Genomic DNA, 14,856 nt, shown 5'->3' with positions numbered 1-14,856 from the left:
TGAAGTTCTACATGGTTGGTTTGTGTTTGCAGATGGCCCAAATGAAACAGCTTCTAGACACAAAAGATAAAGGGATGGTTGTTCTCCACTTCCAAAATGGGACTATAACTGTATAAGGTTTAAGAGGTGATAGTCTGTATCACATCTCTAATTTAAACATTTTTCAAGTGTATCTGTTACCAAAATGAAAATATTATCAGAGGCTTTAATACAGAAGTGTGAAAACAAAAACTAAAACCGGAAAATGATCTTTTGATTCAGAAAATTGTCATTTGAAAATACTGAGACAAAATAACCTACAGAATTTGAAGACAAAGGTATCCTCCCCCTCACCTATTTCTGAAATTGCCAGGAGTTAGATTAACTACACAAAGGCCTCTGCAATGCATCTTGTCTCAGACAACACCTCCCACTTTCATTATTGTTGGTATCGAACTTGCTAATGGTGCATTCAACTCCTACATCCAGATGGGTGATAAATACATTGAACAGGACTGGCTCTAGAATTGAGGCCTGAGGGTCCTTTGGCCTCATTCACCACAACCCTTCCCTTTGAGCCCTGCCCTTCAGCCAGCTCATCAACCAAGCCCATCTTGAACCCAACTGGACAATTTCTCCAGGAGAACAGTATCAAAAGCCTTACTAAAATCTCGGAAAAATACATCCACCACCGTCCCTTCATCCAATGGGCAGATGACTTTACCATAGAAGGATATCAAATTTGGTAAACAGGAGTTGCCCTCTGTGAACCTGTGTTGACCGTGTCTGATGATTGCATTGTATTTTAAATGCCTTTCAGTAGTACCTAGTATAATCTTTTTAATACATTTTTTTCAGGAACTGAGGTTAGAATAACAGGTCTGTGAATTCCTGGGTCTTCCCTCATGGCCTTTTTGTAAATTGGAATAACAGTGTCTGGTTTCCAGTGAGCGAGGACCTCCCCAGACTCCCAAGACCTTTGGTAGATAATTAAGAGGTGTCCTGTCAAAACGTCCACTAGCTCCCTTTATGGTTTAATTTACTTAAACTTGGGGACATACTACAATTCCAGCAAAATCAAAACAAATATTAAATCTAAAGGAAAACCCAAAAATTTATTTATCCAAAACCCTTTAAAGGTGTACTTGCAGAAGGACCCTATAAGAGAAGCCACTAGCAAACACGGAGATAGAATAATCTTGATAAATAAAACTATTCTGGGGAAAAAAATGGGCAAACATAAACTTGCACTATACTGTAAGAATATTCACCCATATAAATATGGGATTGAAAAAAATGGTCTGTTTTGAAGAAAAGGATTTGTGGGTTTCAGTGAATCACAGATAAAAAGTGTGACACCATTGCAAAAAGTACCATACAGTAATTCATAAATAGGGAGTATGACTTGCAGACACTTGGGTAATTGTTACATTTCAGTATATGCTACTAAATTCTCATCTGAAATAGTGTCTAGCTTTGGAAACTGAGCTTCAAGAAATACCTGAAACACTTGGAGAAAACAGAAGTTGACCAACAACCATAAGAATCTCCTTCCTAGAAAACGTTATGCATGAAAAAAGTTTGAAGAGGCTGAGGTTGTGTAAATAGAAGAGAATGAGAGAAAAGAGTACATATGACAAATATGACTGCAGCCTTCAAATACAAAATGGGTGACCATAAAGACTAATGGAAAGTTTTTCTTCATTTCCACATCAGGCTGAAGGATGAAGACAGGATATTTTGACTAATGGAAGAAAAATTTCCTTATGATAAGCATCAGAAAAGACTGTAGCTGTAAAAAAATGTTTTATTAATAGTGGATTTGGGTCTGGATAGAGAAAGAGAACACATCAGTCTTCCAGTCTACACTTCTGAACTTCTTATTGAGCAAAAAGAGTTGGATAAACATTAGCAGCAAGTCTAAAATGCAGATCATAACACTGTGCAGATGCCATGGACAAATTGCTGTCATTTCTCCAGCTACCGCTTAGCCCACAGCTGCAGTCAGTTTTGTACAGCACTCTTCATATGGCTGGGGAATGGGAGATGCAGTGGGGTTGTGGCACCGAACTGTTACAAGCAGAAGTACTACCAAGGTGCTTTCTGGAGCGGGGATTCTGTCTTCTCCTCACCCACACAGTACCATCTAAGTTCTGGTGCCATTAAATGACAATAGTTGACCTTATTCCCTGATCTAGCAAATGCTTTGGCCTTTTCTAGCCCCTACATTCACAACAGTCTTTTAAGTTCTCCTTCAGCACCTTGGGGGTCCGGCATCCATAATGCCAGCACCAGATTCCCCTTTTTATTAGCTTCACCTGGATCTCACTGACTGAAGCCATAGCAGTAAACTAAATGGTGACAGTTTACTCTGCAAACATATTCAGGCTTTGAAATTCAGCAACTGAATATTTCATGTTGCTAAACAGTTTAAAAACTCTTGGAACAACTTTGGTCAACCAGCTTCTCTCCTGAACAACATGGGGACAGTTTGGGTGTTCCTCTGGGACAAATAGCATTCCCAACAGGCAACTTCAAACCACCCTTTGCACTCAGGAGGCAAAAAGAGTTTAATGGTGAGTGTGGGAATGTCATGTCAAGTGGCCTTGGTGTCAGAGAGCAATCTGATAACGTTTAATGCACTCCTACAGCTATACCCACTGCCCTGTGAGGCCCAAAGTAAGGAGATTGTTACTAATGGCAGCTGGAAGAGGAGCTGTTACACTCGACATCTGTGAATAAACAGTCAAAAATGGCACATTTCACCTTGAAGGGTGGACTCTTCAGGATGAAATAATTATTTTAATTCCCCTGCAGACCCCAGTTCCTACCATAAAAGGAGGAAAAAGTCTGTGGGTGCATCTCTGTCTTGGAACTCTCTACTCATATAAATGGTGTCTAGATTATGCAATTACTCCAATCTAAGTAAAAATTGTAGTCCTTGTAGTCATAAGAATGTTAAACACATGTAGGAAAACAACTAATCCAGCTCACTCAGTGAATGATACACATTTTTGAAAAAAAAAAAAGGATATTTTTAGAGTCTGAAGGCCTGATTTGAACTAACAAAGCCCAAGATATTCCAGGTAAAACTGGTATTTTATGAACACAATCATGCTTTTTACTTTAGGAAATTATTTAAGTTAAAGGAGAAATGGTAATGCTCACTTCAAGTTTCCTTAGGATTTTGTTACTTTAAGTCAAATCCTTTACTTCACATAAGGCTTCTTGTGTTGAATTGTAGTACAGCTGTTTACTCAAGTGGCAGCAGCATACATTGTGATAAATTAAATGGGCATTTATCAAAGGTAAGTTGACAGGTTTAAATGTTAAATGTAAGCACGGTAAGACAAGTACAAATAGTTTCTACCTGGAGGTTACATATCTAAATCACTGGATAGATATTTTAATTAACTTCTGCACAATAAAAATGTTTGCTTTCTGAATTATTGAACAACATTTCCTGAGAGAGGAAGATACAAAATGTCATGTAATATATTTTAAGAAGAGCTTACACATAAATGAAAAATTAAAAATCCTTCCTCCCATAAACACAGGCAAGAAAGAGACAAATACTGTTTAGAAATATAAGTTTTGGAATCAATATTTGAAGTTAAATTAAATGACAAACTAAAGAGGTTTATTCCAGAGAGATGCATAATACATAGACAGAAGGAGGTTTGTTACTTTATCTCATTTTACTCTTAATCCACTGAATTATGATCTAATGACACAAATGTGTAGCTTCCTAAGGTTCTGAGGTGATTTTGAGGAAGCCTGAAAGATGAAGACAAACAATAGTCAGTGGTAAACTCAAAGAAAATGCATCTCTGGTGGGAACAAAATAGTTTAAAATAAATATATATAATAGTTATATATACATTTCTCTTGTTTCTTAAACCTTTCTAGTCTTCCTGCCTTACTAATAGTAATTCTAAAGGTAAAAAGCAAGAGAACAAGAGCAAGCTGCAAACCCACAGGAGCACAAAGCTAAATGCCTTCTTATCAACCCTTCACCTTTCAAACCACTGAGGCATTTGGACATTTAAAATGCTAATAAAAACTTAAATTTTTTACTCACAGTTAAAACCAGGTTCAATAGTTTTTCCAGCTTCAAGACTGTTTATTGTAATCTGAAAGATGATGTGCAGCAGCAGAAATGATAGACTGGTGAAACACAGAGATTTTAACAATCGTCCTGTATGCCCTAAAAGACAAAATATACATACATATACTTGGTGAATTTCCAAACACTGCTTAAAGATTTTCAGTGTAAAACCATAAAATATCCTGACCAAGGATATTTCTACCAGTCAGTTCCACATTAATCATGATTGTCCCCCATGGTCGATGTTATAGCAAAAATCACACTTTAATTATAGTTTGTTTGAGTACTCTTTAATCACAAATCACAATGACTGCTATTGCCAATTTTTCCTTTTTTTTTTTTTTAATTAAAGAAAAAAGTTTTTTAAGTCTCCAGAGAGCAATTTTACATCAATAATAATAATATCACAATGCTTACCAACACATTACCTGGTATATAGACAAAATATGAATGATACTTCTACTTTTGAGAAAATAAAAGCCTGCTAATCTTATTACTCTTTACAAAAATATTCCACGGGAGGAGGCATAACAACACACAAACCTCAGTTTGGCTCAGGAGTATAGACATACTTTCAATGAATGCTTTGCTTTGTACCGACTGTACTCTTTCTCTTCCTTCAGAAGTTTTAAAAATAATTTTCAGTATACACTGAAGAACCCTGTTCCAGACACATTTGGTCATAGTCCCTCTGTGATTTACTGGATGTCTATTCAAAAGCCAATAGAAAATGTTTGATGAAGACTTAGAAATGCCTTATAAATCCTCTAGGAAACACTCAGCTTAATCATAGGCAGACAAACTTGCAAGGTATGAATAAATAAAGTAAACCATCAGTATTTCAGGAAATATGCATCTTCAAGACAAAATTGAATTGCTGATAAAATACAACATTAAACATCACCCTACCTGACCTATCTGCAGTAAAAGTTCTACTTCCAAAACATTTTATACCTAGATTTTATACCATCTGCTTCATGCATTTGAGGGTCATTTTTTAATTTACAGATTAAAAAACAGCACTGCTGAAATTCTTATTCAAGGCTGTAAAAAAAGCCAAAGCTTTGGAGGGCAGAACTAGCAGAGTATACCTGAGAAATGTTCACTCTATGTGCAGCTTGTTTTGTCCATACTTATCCTGCAAGCACCTGTTACGAACAACTACTAGAAAGATGATGGTTCACATTCTATATCTAGACAATAAGCCAGATTTTTATTTTAGATATTATAGTTCAAGCATGTCATCAATGGCCTAAATAGTAGTTTATAAAGCAAAGAATGAGATAAGCATGATTCAACAATTTTAGAAAGTAATAGACTATCTCCCTCCATCAGACTCCAAATTTTTGTCACAATAACACTATCTTGACTGCAAATTTTGAATACCAAATGTCTGTAATAAACTTCCCTTTTCTTTTTTTAAATACAGTAAACAATTAAAAAAAAAAATTAAAATTTTAAGAATGAGCCCCTGTATAAGTTTTCTGCAATCTTAAAAGGAAGATACATTCACTAGATACATGCTTTGTATGATCTATTCCCTTGTCAATGGAGTTCACGCAGAAAGGAGATGACCTGGGTGAAGGAGCGTTACATCAAAAAGACTGGATATTAAAATATTTGGGCCACTTTTTGTTCTTATTCTGCAGAAGAACAAAAAGTGGCCTGGTGTCCTGGCTTTGGACAACAACTTCTAAGCACTATAAAAGCAGAAACAATGGAATAGGTAATGTTTTCAAAAGCTTTAGAAGAAGCAACATATGATAAGCTACACATTATTAAATAATTTGTTAGGTGTGATGTCTTATGTAAAGTAGTCCAAGGACTGCTGCATTTTACAATTCTTTTGCAAGCTTCAGTATTTGATGGCTCACTTGTTCATTGATCCCGTGCTCATGGTATTGTGAGCGCCGCTGCACCTTCAGAATATAACTAAATATAACTAAAAAATAACCTGTCTCAAAGCTGGAGACAAACAGTTTGACAATACAAATTTTGTGGACTTAAAAACAGTGTATCAAAATGTACAGATTTCAAAGACAGTCTGATGATTTATGAAGTTCTAAGTCATAAACTCTTCTCAGTGCTTGGGAGTTAACAATTCAATAGATATCAAGCAACAAATTTTTTCATATGGAAGGGGATTTTCTGGCAGAATTGTCCGAGTCAGCATCCAAAGGAGAAAAAAATGCAATACAATTAGCCAATGAACATTCAATTCTCAAACTGCTGAGTCTATCTTTCAGTATTTCCACTGCCATATCAGTCCAAAATATATCTCAGTTTTAGACTTCACTTCTTGAAGTTTGAAAACAAACATCTTTGAATTTAAATTGAACAAACTATTCTTTTAAAAAGCCCTTTTAAAATTGTCCCCCTTTTAAGATTTGTAGAAAATGCTGAAAATATATTTCTTCAAATGCTGAAATGTTGAAAAAAGATCTCCTGGAAAAAGGTAGGAAAAAATTTCAAGGACTATTAACACTCAGGATAATAAATAGTCTCTCAGTGTACTGGTAAATATGGCAGCGGGAACTCACAGCTGGAAGGCAGCTAGGTATGTTCAGAGCAGGTTACAGCGTTCCAAAAGGGCTACTCCCTTCATGGCCACAAGTGCGACAGGACCACCATCAGATTCTACTGAGCAGTAGCCTTTTGCTTGCACCACATTGATCTGTGCCAGCAGAAACTAGAAACTAGAAGTATTTGGAGAAAAGTAAGAAATATTATGACCTGGATTTCAAAAGTTCTGGAGCTACATCAACAACTTGAGAGAAATGGGAGTGCTAAAATCAGTGAATTACTGAATATGTAATTTATGCTAAGGAAGAAGAAGTGACAGATTTGGATAAGGGATGAGTTTCAATTTATAGTGGAGTTTGGGTAAACCCACTTAACTATGTTTTTACTTACATTTTTCTCTTTCTACTGGAAACTTGGTTCTAAATGACACAAAGCAAAAATTAACCATATGCTTACAGAACTGAGATGGTGAGAAAAGAGACAGCTGAAGTAAAACAGAGCTTTTTCCAATGAGGAAGAAAGATTTTTTTTCATCCTTCTTTAATTTTTTTAAAATTCTAATTCACTCACAGTGTTACAATTACTTTTCTAGAACATACCTTAACTGCTCAGTTGCCCTAATGTGAAAGTCCTTGGGGATATGAATGGAAGCTGAAGATCCCACAGAGAAGGAGACATATATTGTTCACAAAGCTGTGTGGACAGAACAGATGTGCAAGAGAACATTGTTCCAGCCAACACAGTATCAATTCTTTCATTTCTGTCTTAGATGTATAGGCTTCTGTATGTCCATCAAGACTAAAAAAAGAAAAATCTCATGGCAAAACACCTTGGTTTGAAGCTGGAGCACTGGGTTCTGATTTCACCAACTTCTGAAAACTATGGAGGATAAAAAGGAGAGAGAACATTTGTCTCAGAACTGGCCTGAAGGACAGGGAAAAGTGGGCTTGCTTTCAGGTGTCGCTTTCAGGAGTCATTTCTAATGGTACCCAGTGGGACCAAAACCTGGCATGTATCTCTGCAAATGTACCCAGCATGTCTCAGAAGCACATGGAGAGATTGCTCCAGCCTCTTTATCCCTCCAGAAAGTTCCTGGCAAAGGGCTTTCTCCCCTCTGATCAAGCCTGCAGGAAGCCAGACAGGATGTGAAGGCTTCATTACCCTCTTTCTCTTCGGCCCAGATGCAACACTAAACTGGACTCAAGAGGGCCAAAAGCTTTTCACACGTGGAAGAGGAATCCATTTCTTATTTTTCAAAGGTAATCCAGCCAAGAGCTGGATTAGTAAAGGCATGTCCCCCCCAGCCACAGGCATGTAACCTCAGTACAACTATTTGAATGTCTTCTAATTGGACTGCTGCCTCCAATGCTGTCTCGGTTTTGAAAGACAGGTGTCTGCTAAGGAAGGCAGAGGCCCCCCTTGAAGTGGCAGATATAACCCCTTTTCCCTCCAAGTTATTATATTTTGAAATCAAGGGCCTTTAGGCAAAGATGTGGGAAATAGGAATAACAGTTCTTTACTATATATATATATATGTATATAACCAGTCAAACAAAACAACAACAACTCTGGCAGTAACAGCAATCACAAACCCAGTGCCAGCCTTCTCGGCTGTCGGGCCCTTTCCCCTCGGGTGCAGTTCCGCTCGCAGCCGGCAGGGGCGCTGGCGGCTCCCGGTGAGCAGGGCAGGTGCGATGGTTCCCCCGCGGCTGCAGGGGGCGCTCCGGAGTGAGCTCGGGGAGCCCGCGGCACCGGTGCCCTGGGATCCCGGGAAGGGATGGAACAAAGGCTTCACAAACCCCTGGGCAGCTGATCCCGGGCTCTCAGGAACAGCAGGCTGGAATGGCAGGGACGAACGCAAATCCCGGGTGGCAGACGAGATGTATCCAGATGGGAAAAACCACGGAGGCCCAGGCAGGCAGGGCGAGCAGGGCTACAGCGTAGCGAAAGCTCGAAGCAGCAGCGGGGCAGGACAGCCACAGCTCGGTCTCCAGCAGGGCAGGAAAAGCGGCTTTTGGGGTCCCGGCGTTGCTTCCAGCAGGAAGAAAGAACGGCCAAAAAGAAAGAAGCAGCAGCTCCTTTCTCTGCAGCTTCTCTCTCCAGACGCTCAGAGCGAACTGCCCCCACACCCAGGTGTAGACAAAAGAGTAGCCAGGCCCGCCCCACTCCCCTTTTTGTCTTTCTTAAGTACAGCTATTTGTCCCCTAGCAACATGCATATGGGAGAAAATTCCTTTAACAGGAAAACCTAAGACTAAACTAAAACCCCAACATTATCCACCCCGAATTTTTTCCCATACTAACATGTTACATGAAACTTAACTTTTTTTTAACCATATAAATCTATGCATTACCCAAATTATATACAAATATACATGCTGATACTGATACAAGTACAGAGCCATGGGTAGTTCACCCTAAAACAAGGTCCCCTTGAGGTAAGCATCGGGTCTCTCCATCCTTTTGCATCACCCACCAGGTGCAACCTGGTCCCTGAGCAAAAACAACCCCACGGATGGGTTTGTCTTTGCTCAAGGCAGACTTTACCCAAACAGTTTGTCCAAGCATACCTCTCATGTGCACCACTGGAACCTTATCCCCGTCTGTTGTTTGTAGGGGTTCGGATTGGGCAGGGCCTGCTCGGCTGGTGGAACCTCGAGTGTTAACTAACCAGGTGGCTCTTGCTAAATGCATCTCCCAGTTTTTGAAAGTCCCCTCACCCAGTGCCTTCAAGGTGGTTTTAAGCAGTCCATTACACCGCTCAACCTTCCCAGCTGCTGGTGCATGGTAAGGGATGTGGTACACCCACTCAATGCCATGTTCTCTAGCCCAGGTGTTTATAAGGCTGTTCTTGAAATGAGTCCCATTGTCAGACTCGATTCTCTCAGGGGTGCCATGCCTCCAAAGGACTTGCTTTTCCAGGCCCAGGATGGTGTTCCGGGCAGTAGCATGAGGCACAGGGTAGGTCTCCAGCCACCCAGTGGTGGCTTCTACCATTGTGAGCACATAGCGCTTGCCTTGGCGGGTTTGAGGCAGTGTGATGTAATCAATCTGCCAGGCCTCCCCATACTTGTATTTGGACCATCGCCCACCATACCACAGAGGCTTCACCCGCTTGGCCTGCTTGATCGCAGCACATCTCACAATCATGGATAACCTGGGAGATACTGTCCATGGTTAGATCCACCCCTCGGTCTCGTGCCCACTTATAGGTGGCATCTCTGCCCTGATGGCCTGAGGCATCATGGGCCCATCGAGCTAGGAACAGTTCTCCTTTATGTTGCCAATCCAAGTCTATCTGGGACACCTCTATTTTCGCAGCCTGATCTACCTGTTTGTTGTTACGATGTTCTTCGTTAGCCCAGCTCTTGGGGATGTGAGCATCTACATGACGGACCTTCACGGATAGCTTCTCTACCCGAGTGGCAATGTCTTTCCACTCTTCAGCAGCCCAGATTGGTTTTCCTCTGCGCTGCCAGTTTGCCTTCTTCCACCTTTCCAGCCAACCCCACAGAGCATTGGCTACCATCCATGAATCGGTGTAGAGGTAGAGCTTTGGCCACTTCTCCCTTTCAGCTATGTCCAGAGCTAATTGGACAGCTTTGAGCTCAGCAAATTGGCTCGATCCACCTTCTCCTTCAGTGGCCTGTGCAACTTGTCGTGTGGGGCTCCATACAGCGGCTTTCCATTTCCGGCTAGCGCCTACAATTCGGCAGGAACCATCAGTGAAGAGGGCGTATTGTCTTTCACTCTCTGGTAGCTCGTTATATGGTGGGGCTTCTTCGGCACGTGTCACCTGCTCCTCTTCTTCTTCAGAAGATAACCCAAAAGTCTCACCTTCTGGCCAGTTTGTAATTATTTCCAAGATCCCAGGGCGACTTGGGTTTCCAATTCGGGCGCGCTGCGTGATGAGGGCAATCCATTTGCTCCAAGTAGCGTCGGTGGCGTGATGCGTGGAGGGAACCTTTCCTCTGAACATCCACCCCAGCACCGGTAGTCGGGGTGCCAGGAGGAGTTGTGCCTCTGTGCCGATTACTTCTGAGACAGCTTGGACTCCTTCATAAGCTGCCAGGATTTCCTTCTCTGTGGGAGTGTAGTTGGCTTCAGATCCTCTGTAGCTTCGGCTCCAGAATCCCAGTGGTCGGCCCCGAGTCTCACCAGGCACCTTCTGCCAGAGGCTCCAGGACAGACCATTGTTCCCGGCTGCAGAGTAGAGCACGTTCTTCACCTCTGGTCCTGTCCTGACTGGGCCAAGGGCTACGGCGTGAGCAATTTCCTGTTTGATCTGGGCGAAGGCTTGCTGCTGTTCAGGGCCCCAGTGGAAATCATTCTTCTTGCGGGTAACCAGGTAGAGAGGACTCACGATCTGGCTGTACTCGGGAATGTGCATCCTCCAGAAACCTATAGCGCCTAGGAAAGCTTGTGTTTCCTTCTTGTTAGTCGGTGGAGACATTGCTGTGATCTTATTGATGACCTCAGTGGGAATCTGACGTCGTCCATCTTGCCACTTTACTCCCAGGAACTGGATCTCTCGGGCAGGTCCCTTGACCTTGCTCTTCTTGATGGCAAAACCAGCTTGCAGGAGAATTTGAATTATTCTCTCTCCTTTCTCAAACACTTCGGTTGCAGTGTTCCCCCACACAATGATGTCATCAATGTACTGCAGATGTTCTGGAGCCTCACTCTTTTCTAGTGCAGTCTGGATCAGTCCATGACAGATGGTGGGACTGTGCTTCCACCCCTGGGGCAGTCGGTTCCAGGTGTACTGCACGCCCCTCCAGGTGAAGGCAAACTGAGGCTTGCACTCTGCTGCCAGAGGAATGGAGAAGAATGCATTGGCAATGTCAATAGTGGCGTACCACTTTGCTGCTTTGGACTCCAGCTCGTATTGGAGCTCCAACATGTCCGGCACGGCAGCGCTCAACGGTGGAGTCACTTCATTCAGGGCACGATAGTCCACAGTCAATCTCCATTCCCCGTCAGACTTGCGCACAGGCCAGATGGGGCTGTTGAAGGGTGAGTGGGTCTTGTTGACCACCCCTTGACTCTCCAGCTCGCGGATCATCTTGTGGATGGGGATCACAGCATCTCGATTTGTCCGATACTGCCGGCGGTGCACTGTCGAGGTGGCAATTGGCACTCGTTGCTCTTCCACTTTCAGGAGCCCAACTGCAGAAGGATTCTCAGATAGTCCAGGCAGGGTGTTCAATTGCCTAATGCCCTCTGCCTCCACAGCAGCAATCCCAAATGCCCACCTGAGTCCTTTTGGGTCTTTGTAGTAGCCATTCCGGAGGAAGTCTATGCCCAGAATACACGGGGCCTCTGGGCCGGTCACAATCGGATGCTTTTGCCACTCCTTCCCAGTCAGGCTCACCTCAGCTTCCAAAAGGGTCAACTGCTGTGATCCCCCGGTCACCCCAGCGATGGATACAGGTTCTGCCCCCACATGTCCCGATGGCATTAAAGTACATTGTGCCCCAGTATCAACCAATGCATCATATTTTTGTGGCTCTGATGTGCCAGGCCATCGGATCCACACCGTCCAGAAAACTCGGTTCTCCCGTGCCTCTTCCTGGCTAGAGGCAGGGCCCCTCTAGCCCTGGTTATCATTCTTTCCCTGGGCGTACATGCTCGAGGTACCTTCAAGGGGATCCGACATATCATCCTCCCTTCTGTAATACCTGGCAGCTCGGTCATGGGAGGCTGAGGCTACCTTCACCTTAGCGGAACCCCCTCGGTTAGTGCCTCCCTCCTTGAGTTCATGCACCCGCGCTGCCAGGGCAGAGGTGGGTTTCCCATCCCACCTTCTCATGTCTTCCCCATGCTCACACAGGAAAAACCACAGCTCAGCTCGTGGGGTGTACCCTCTCTCTCTAGCAGGGGGACGACGGGCTCTGACTTGGGGGCCTGTGACTCGCACTGGTGCCACACTGACCCTCCTCATCTCCTCCCTCATCTCCTCCCTCATCTCCTCCCTCATTTCCTTCCTCATCTCCTTCATCTCCTCTTTGAGGTCCTGGACCACAGCAGAGACATGAGCTTTCAGCGGGCCATTGATCATGCTGTCATAATGCCTGAGCCTGTTGGCAACAGAGCCCACTGTTTCTCGGGTATTGTCAGCATCAATCGTTGCAATGAAGGTGGTGTATTGCGATGGCCCTAGCCTTGCCAGGTTCCACATCATCTGTCCTGTGCACCTGACCTTATCGGGGTCATTATCATGCTGTCCATCCTTCCCAAAGAGTACCTCTAATATTGCCACCTCTCTTAGCTGTTGGATCCCTTGCTCGAGTGTCTTCCACTGCATTCTATGATGATACTCCTGCATTCTTTCTTTGTGAATGAACCTTTCTCTCACACTCATTAAGAGCCGCTCCCAAAGAGAGAGAGGCCCTGGCTCCCTCACAAATATCTGGTCCACACCTGGGTCCTGGGTCAACGATCCCAGATACCTTGCCTCACCACTATCCAGTTGCACACTTGTGCCCATAAGGTCCCAAACCCGAAGCAGCCAGGTGGTATAAGGCTCACGCCCCCTTCGCACAATGTCGTTTCGCATAGCACGGAGACTGTCGTGCGACAGGGACTCAGTGATGATTTCTGGCTCTGGCTCTCCTGCTGGTTGTGAGGGCCCTGGTTGCCCATCATCATTAACTGGTCGTACTGATTTGGTCTTATACTTCCTCCTTTGCACAGGGGCAACCGCTGCTGGCTGTGGTTGCCCTTGTGGTTCAGCTGAAGCCTGGACGGTTGTAACATCCGTGGGTTCCACTGCTGCACCATCGGACTCACCCTCTTTGGGGCAGGGAGAGGGTTTTTCACTAGCTGAGGAGGTGTATTCCCTTAGCAATTGGCATATCTCCTGGCGCACCTGGCCCATCTCCTGGCACATCTCCTTGCGCACCTGGCCCATCTCCTGCCACATCTCCTTGCGCACCTGGCCCATCTCCTGGCACATCTCCTGCATCCCTTTTTCCAGTACCCCCACCCAGTTTGGGTAGTCCATTTCTGAGGTGGACTGTTGGGCGGTATCAGTCTGTGGGGCGGGATCTCTAGTGTCTGGGGCTGCGGCAGGCTCTGGCTCTGGGGTAGGATCTCTAGTGTCTGGGGCCGTGTCAGGTTCTGGGGTAGGATCTCTAGTGTCTGGGGCCGTGTCAGGCTCTGGAGCAGGATCAGGCTCTGGGGTAGGAACTCTACTCTCTGGGGCCATGTCAGGTTCTGGGGCAGGATCTCTAGTCTCTGGGGCTGGTGTCCGGGTAGATATCCAAGCCAATCTCAACTTATCCTTGAATGCTAAATAGAGTAGGCCTATCAGCAGCAGATAGTTAGTATTCAGAGGGAATTTAAACCCTTCGAAAATTGATGGGGTGGGCCCAAAGAACTGGTTGAGGGGTTGGGAGAAAACTTCCCCTGGTGTCATTTCCTCACAGAAGGTACCATATGGGCCCAAAGAACTGGTTGAGGGGTTGGGAGAAAACTTCCCCTGGTGTCATTTCCTCACAGAAGGTACCATTGTTAACATAACCCCAAAAACATGTGCTCAGTGTGTGATAGCTGTTTATCCATGTGCCCACATTCCGGAGGAAGTTAAAAACCCATGAATTCCTCACCTTCTCGACCCATAACGCAAGCTGGATAACAGCAATGGTAGCCTTAGTCAGAGGACCCATACTCAAGTAAGGAGCTGCAAAGGGGAAGAATATAGCCACGGCTACATGCCACCCAAACCAGGGTAAACTAGACCACATAGTGCTGCCTAACAAGGTTCCAATATCCAGCACACAAAATAAAGTTATCCAGGAACTGTTATTCCTTTTTCACCTCTATCTCTTAATGCCCTCAGGCCCCACATTGGGCGCCAAGATCTGTCTCGGTTTTGAAAGACAGGTGTCTGCTAAGGAAGGCAGAGGCCCCCCTTGAAGTGGCAGATATAACCCCTTTTCCCTCCAAGTTATTATATTTTGAAATCAAGGGCCTTTAGGCAAAGATGTGGGAAATAGGAATAACAGTTCTTTACTATATATATATATGTATATAACCAGTCAAACAAAACAACAACAACTCTGGCAGTAACAGCAATCACAAACCCAGTGCCAGCCTTCTCGGCTGTCAGGCCCTTTCCCCTCGGGTGCAGTTCCGCTCGCAGCCGGCAGGGGCGCTGGCGGCTCCCGGTGAGCAGGGCAGGTGCGATGGTTCCCCCGCGGCTGCAGGGGGCGCTCCGGAGCGAGCTCGGGGAGCACGCGGCAC

General features: G+C 44.3%; 1 protein-coding gene across 3 annotated transcripts in view; it reads right to left on the bottom strand.

Annotated features, from left to right (window-relative positions):
* PIEZO2 (piezo type mechanosensitive ion channel component 2) overlaps nucleotides 1-14,856 on the bottom strand; it is a 298,259-nt gene that overhangs the window by 183,655 nt on the left and 99,748 nt on the right. For all 3 annotated transcript variants that reach the window (XM_048289530.1, XM_048289532.1, XM_048289533.1), the window contains exon 3: nucleotides 4,061-4,186. In XM_048289530.1, coding sequence (XP_048145487.1) covers nucleotides 4,061-4,186 — 126 coding nt within the window. The remainder of the gene's footprint in view (nucleotides 1-4,060; nucleotides 4,187-14,856) is intronic.

Source organism: Corvus hawaiiensis, chromosome 30, assembly GCF_020740725.1.
Source record: "Corvus hawaiiensis isolate bCorHaw1 chromosome 30, bCorHaw1.pri.cur, whole genome shotgun sequence".
NCBI classification, from domain to species: domain Eukaryota; kingdom Metazoa; phylum Chordata; class Aves; order Passeriformes; family Corvidae; genus Corvus; species Corvus hawaiiensis.
This window is presented reverse-complemented; position numbering and strand designations above follow the sequence as displayed.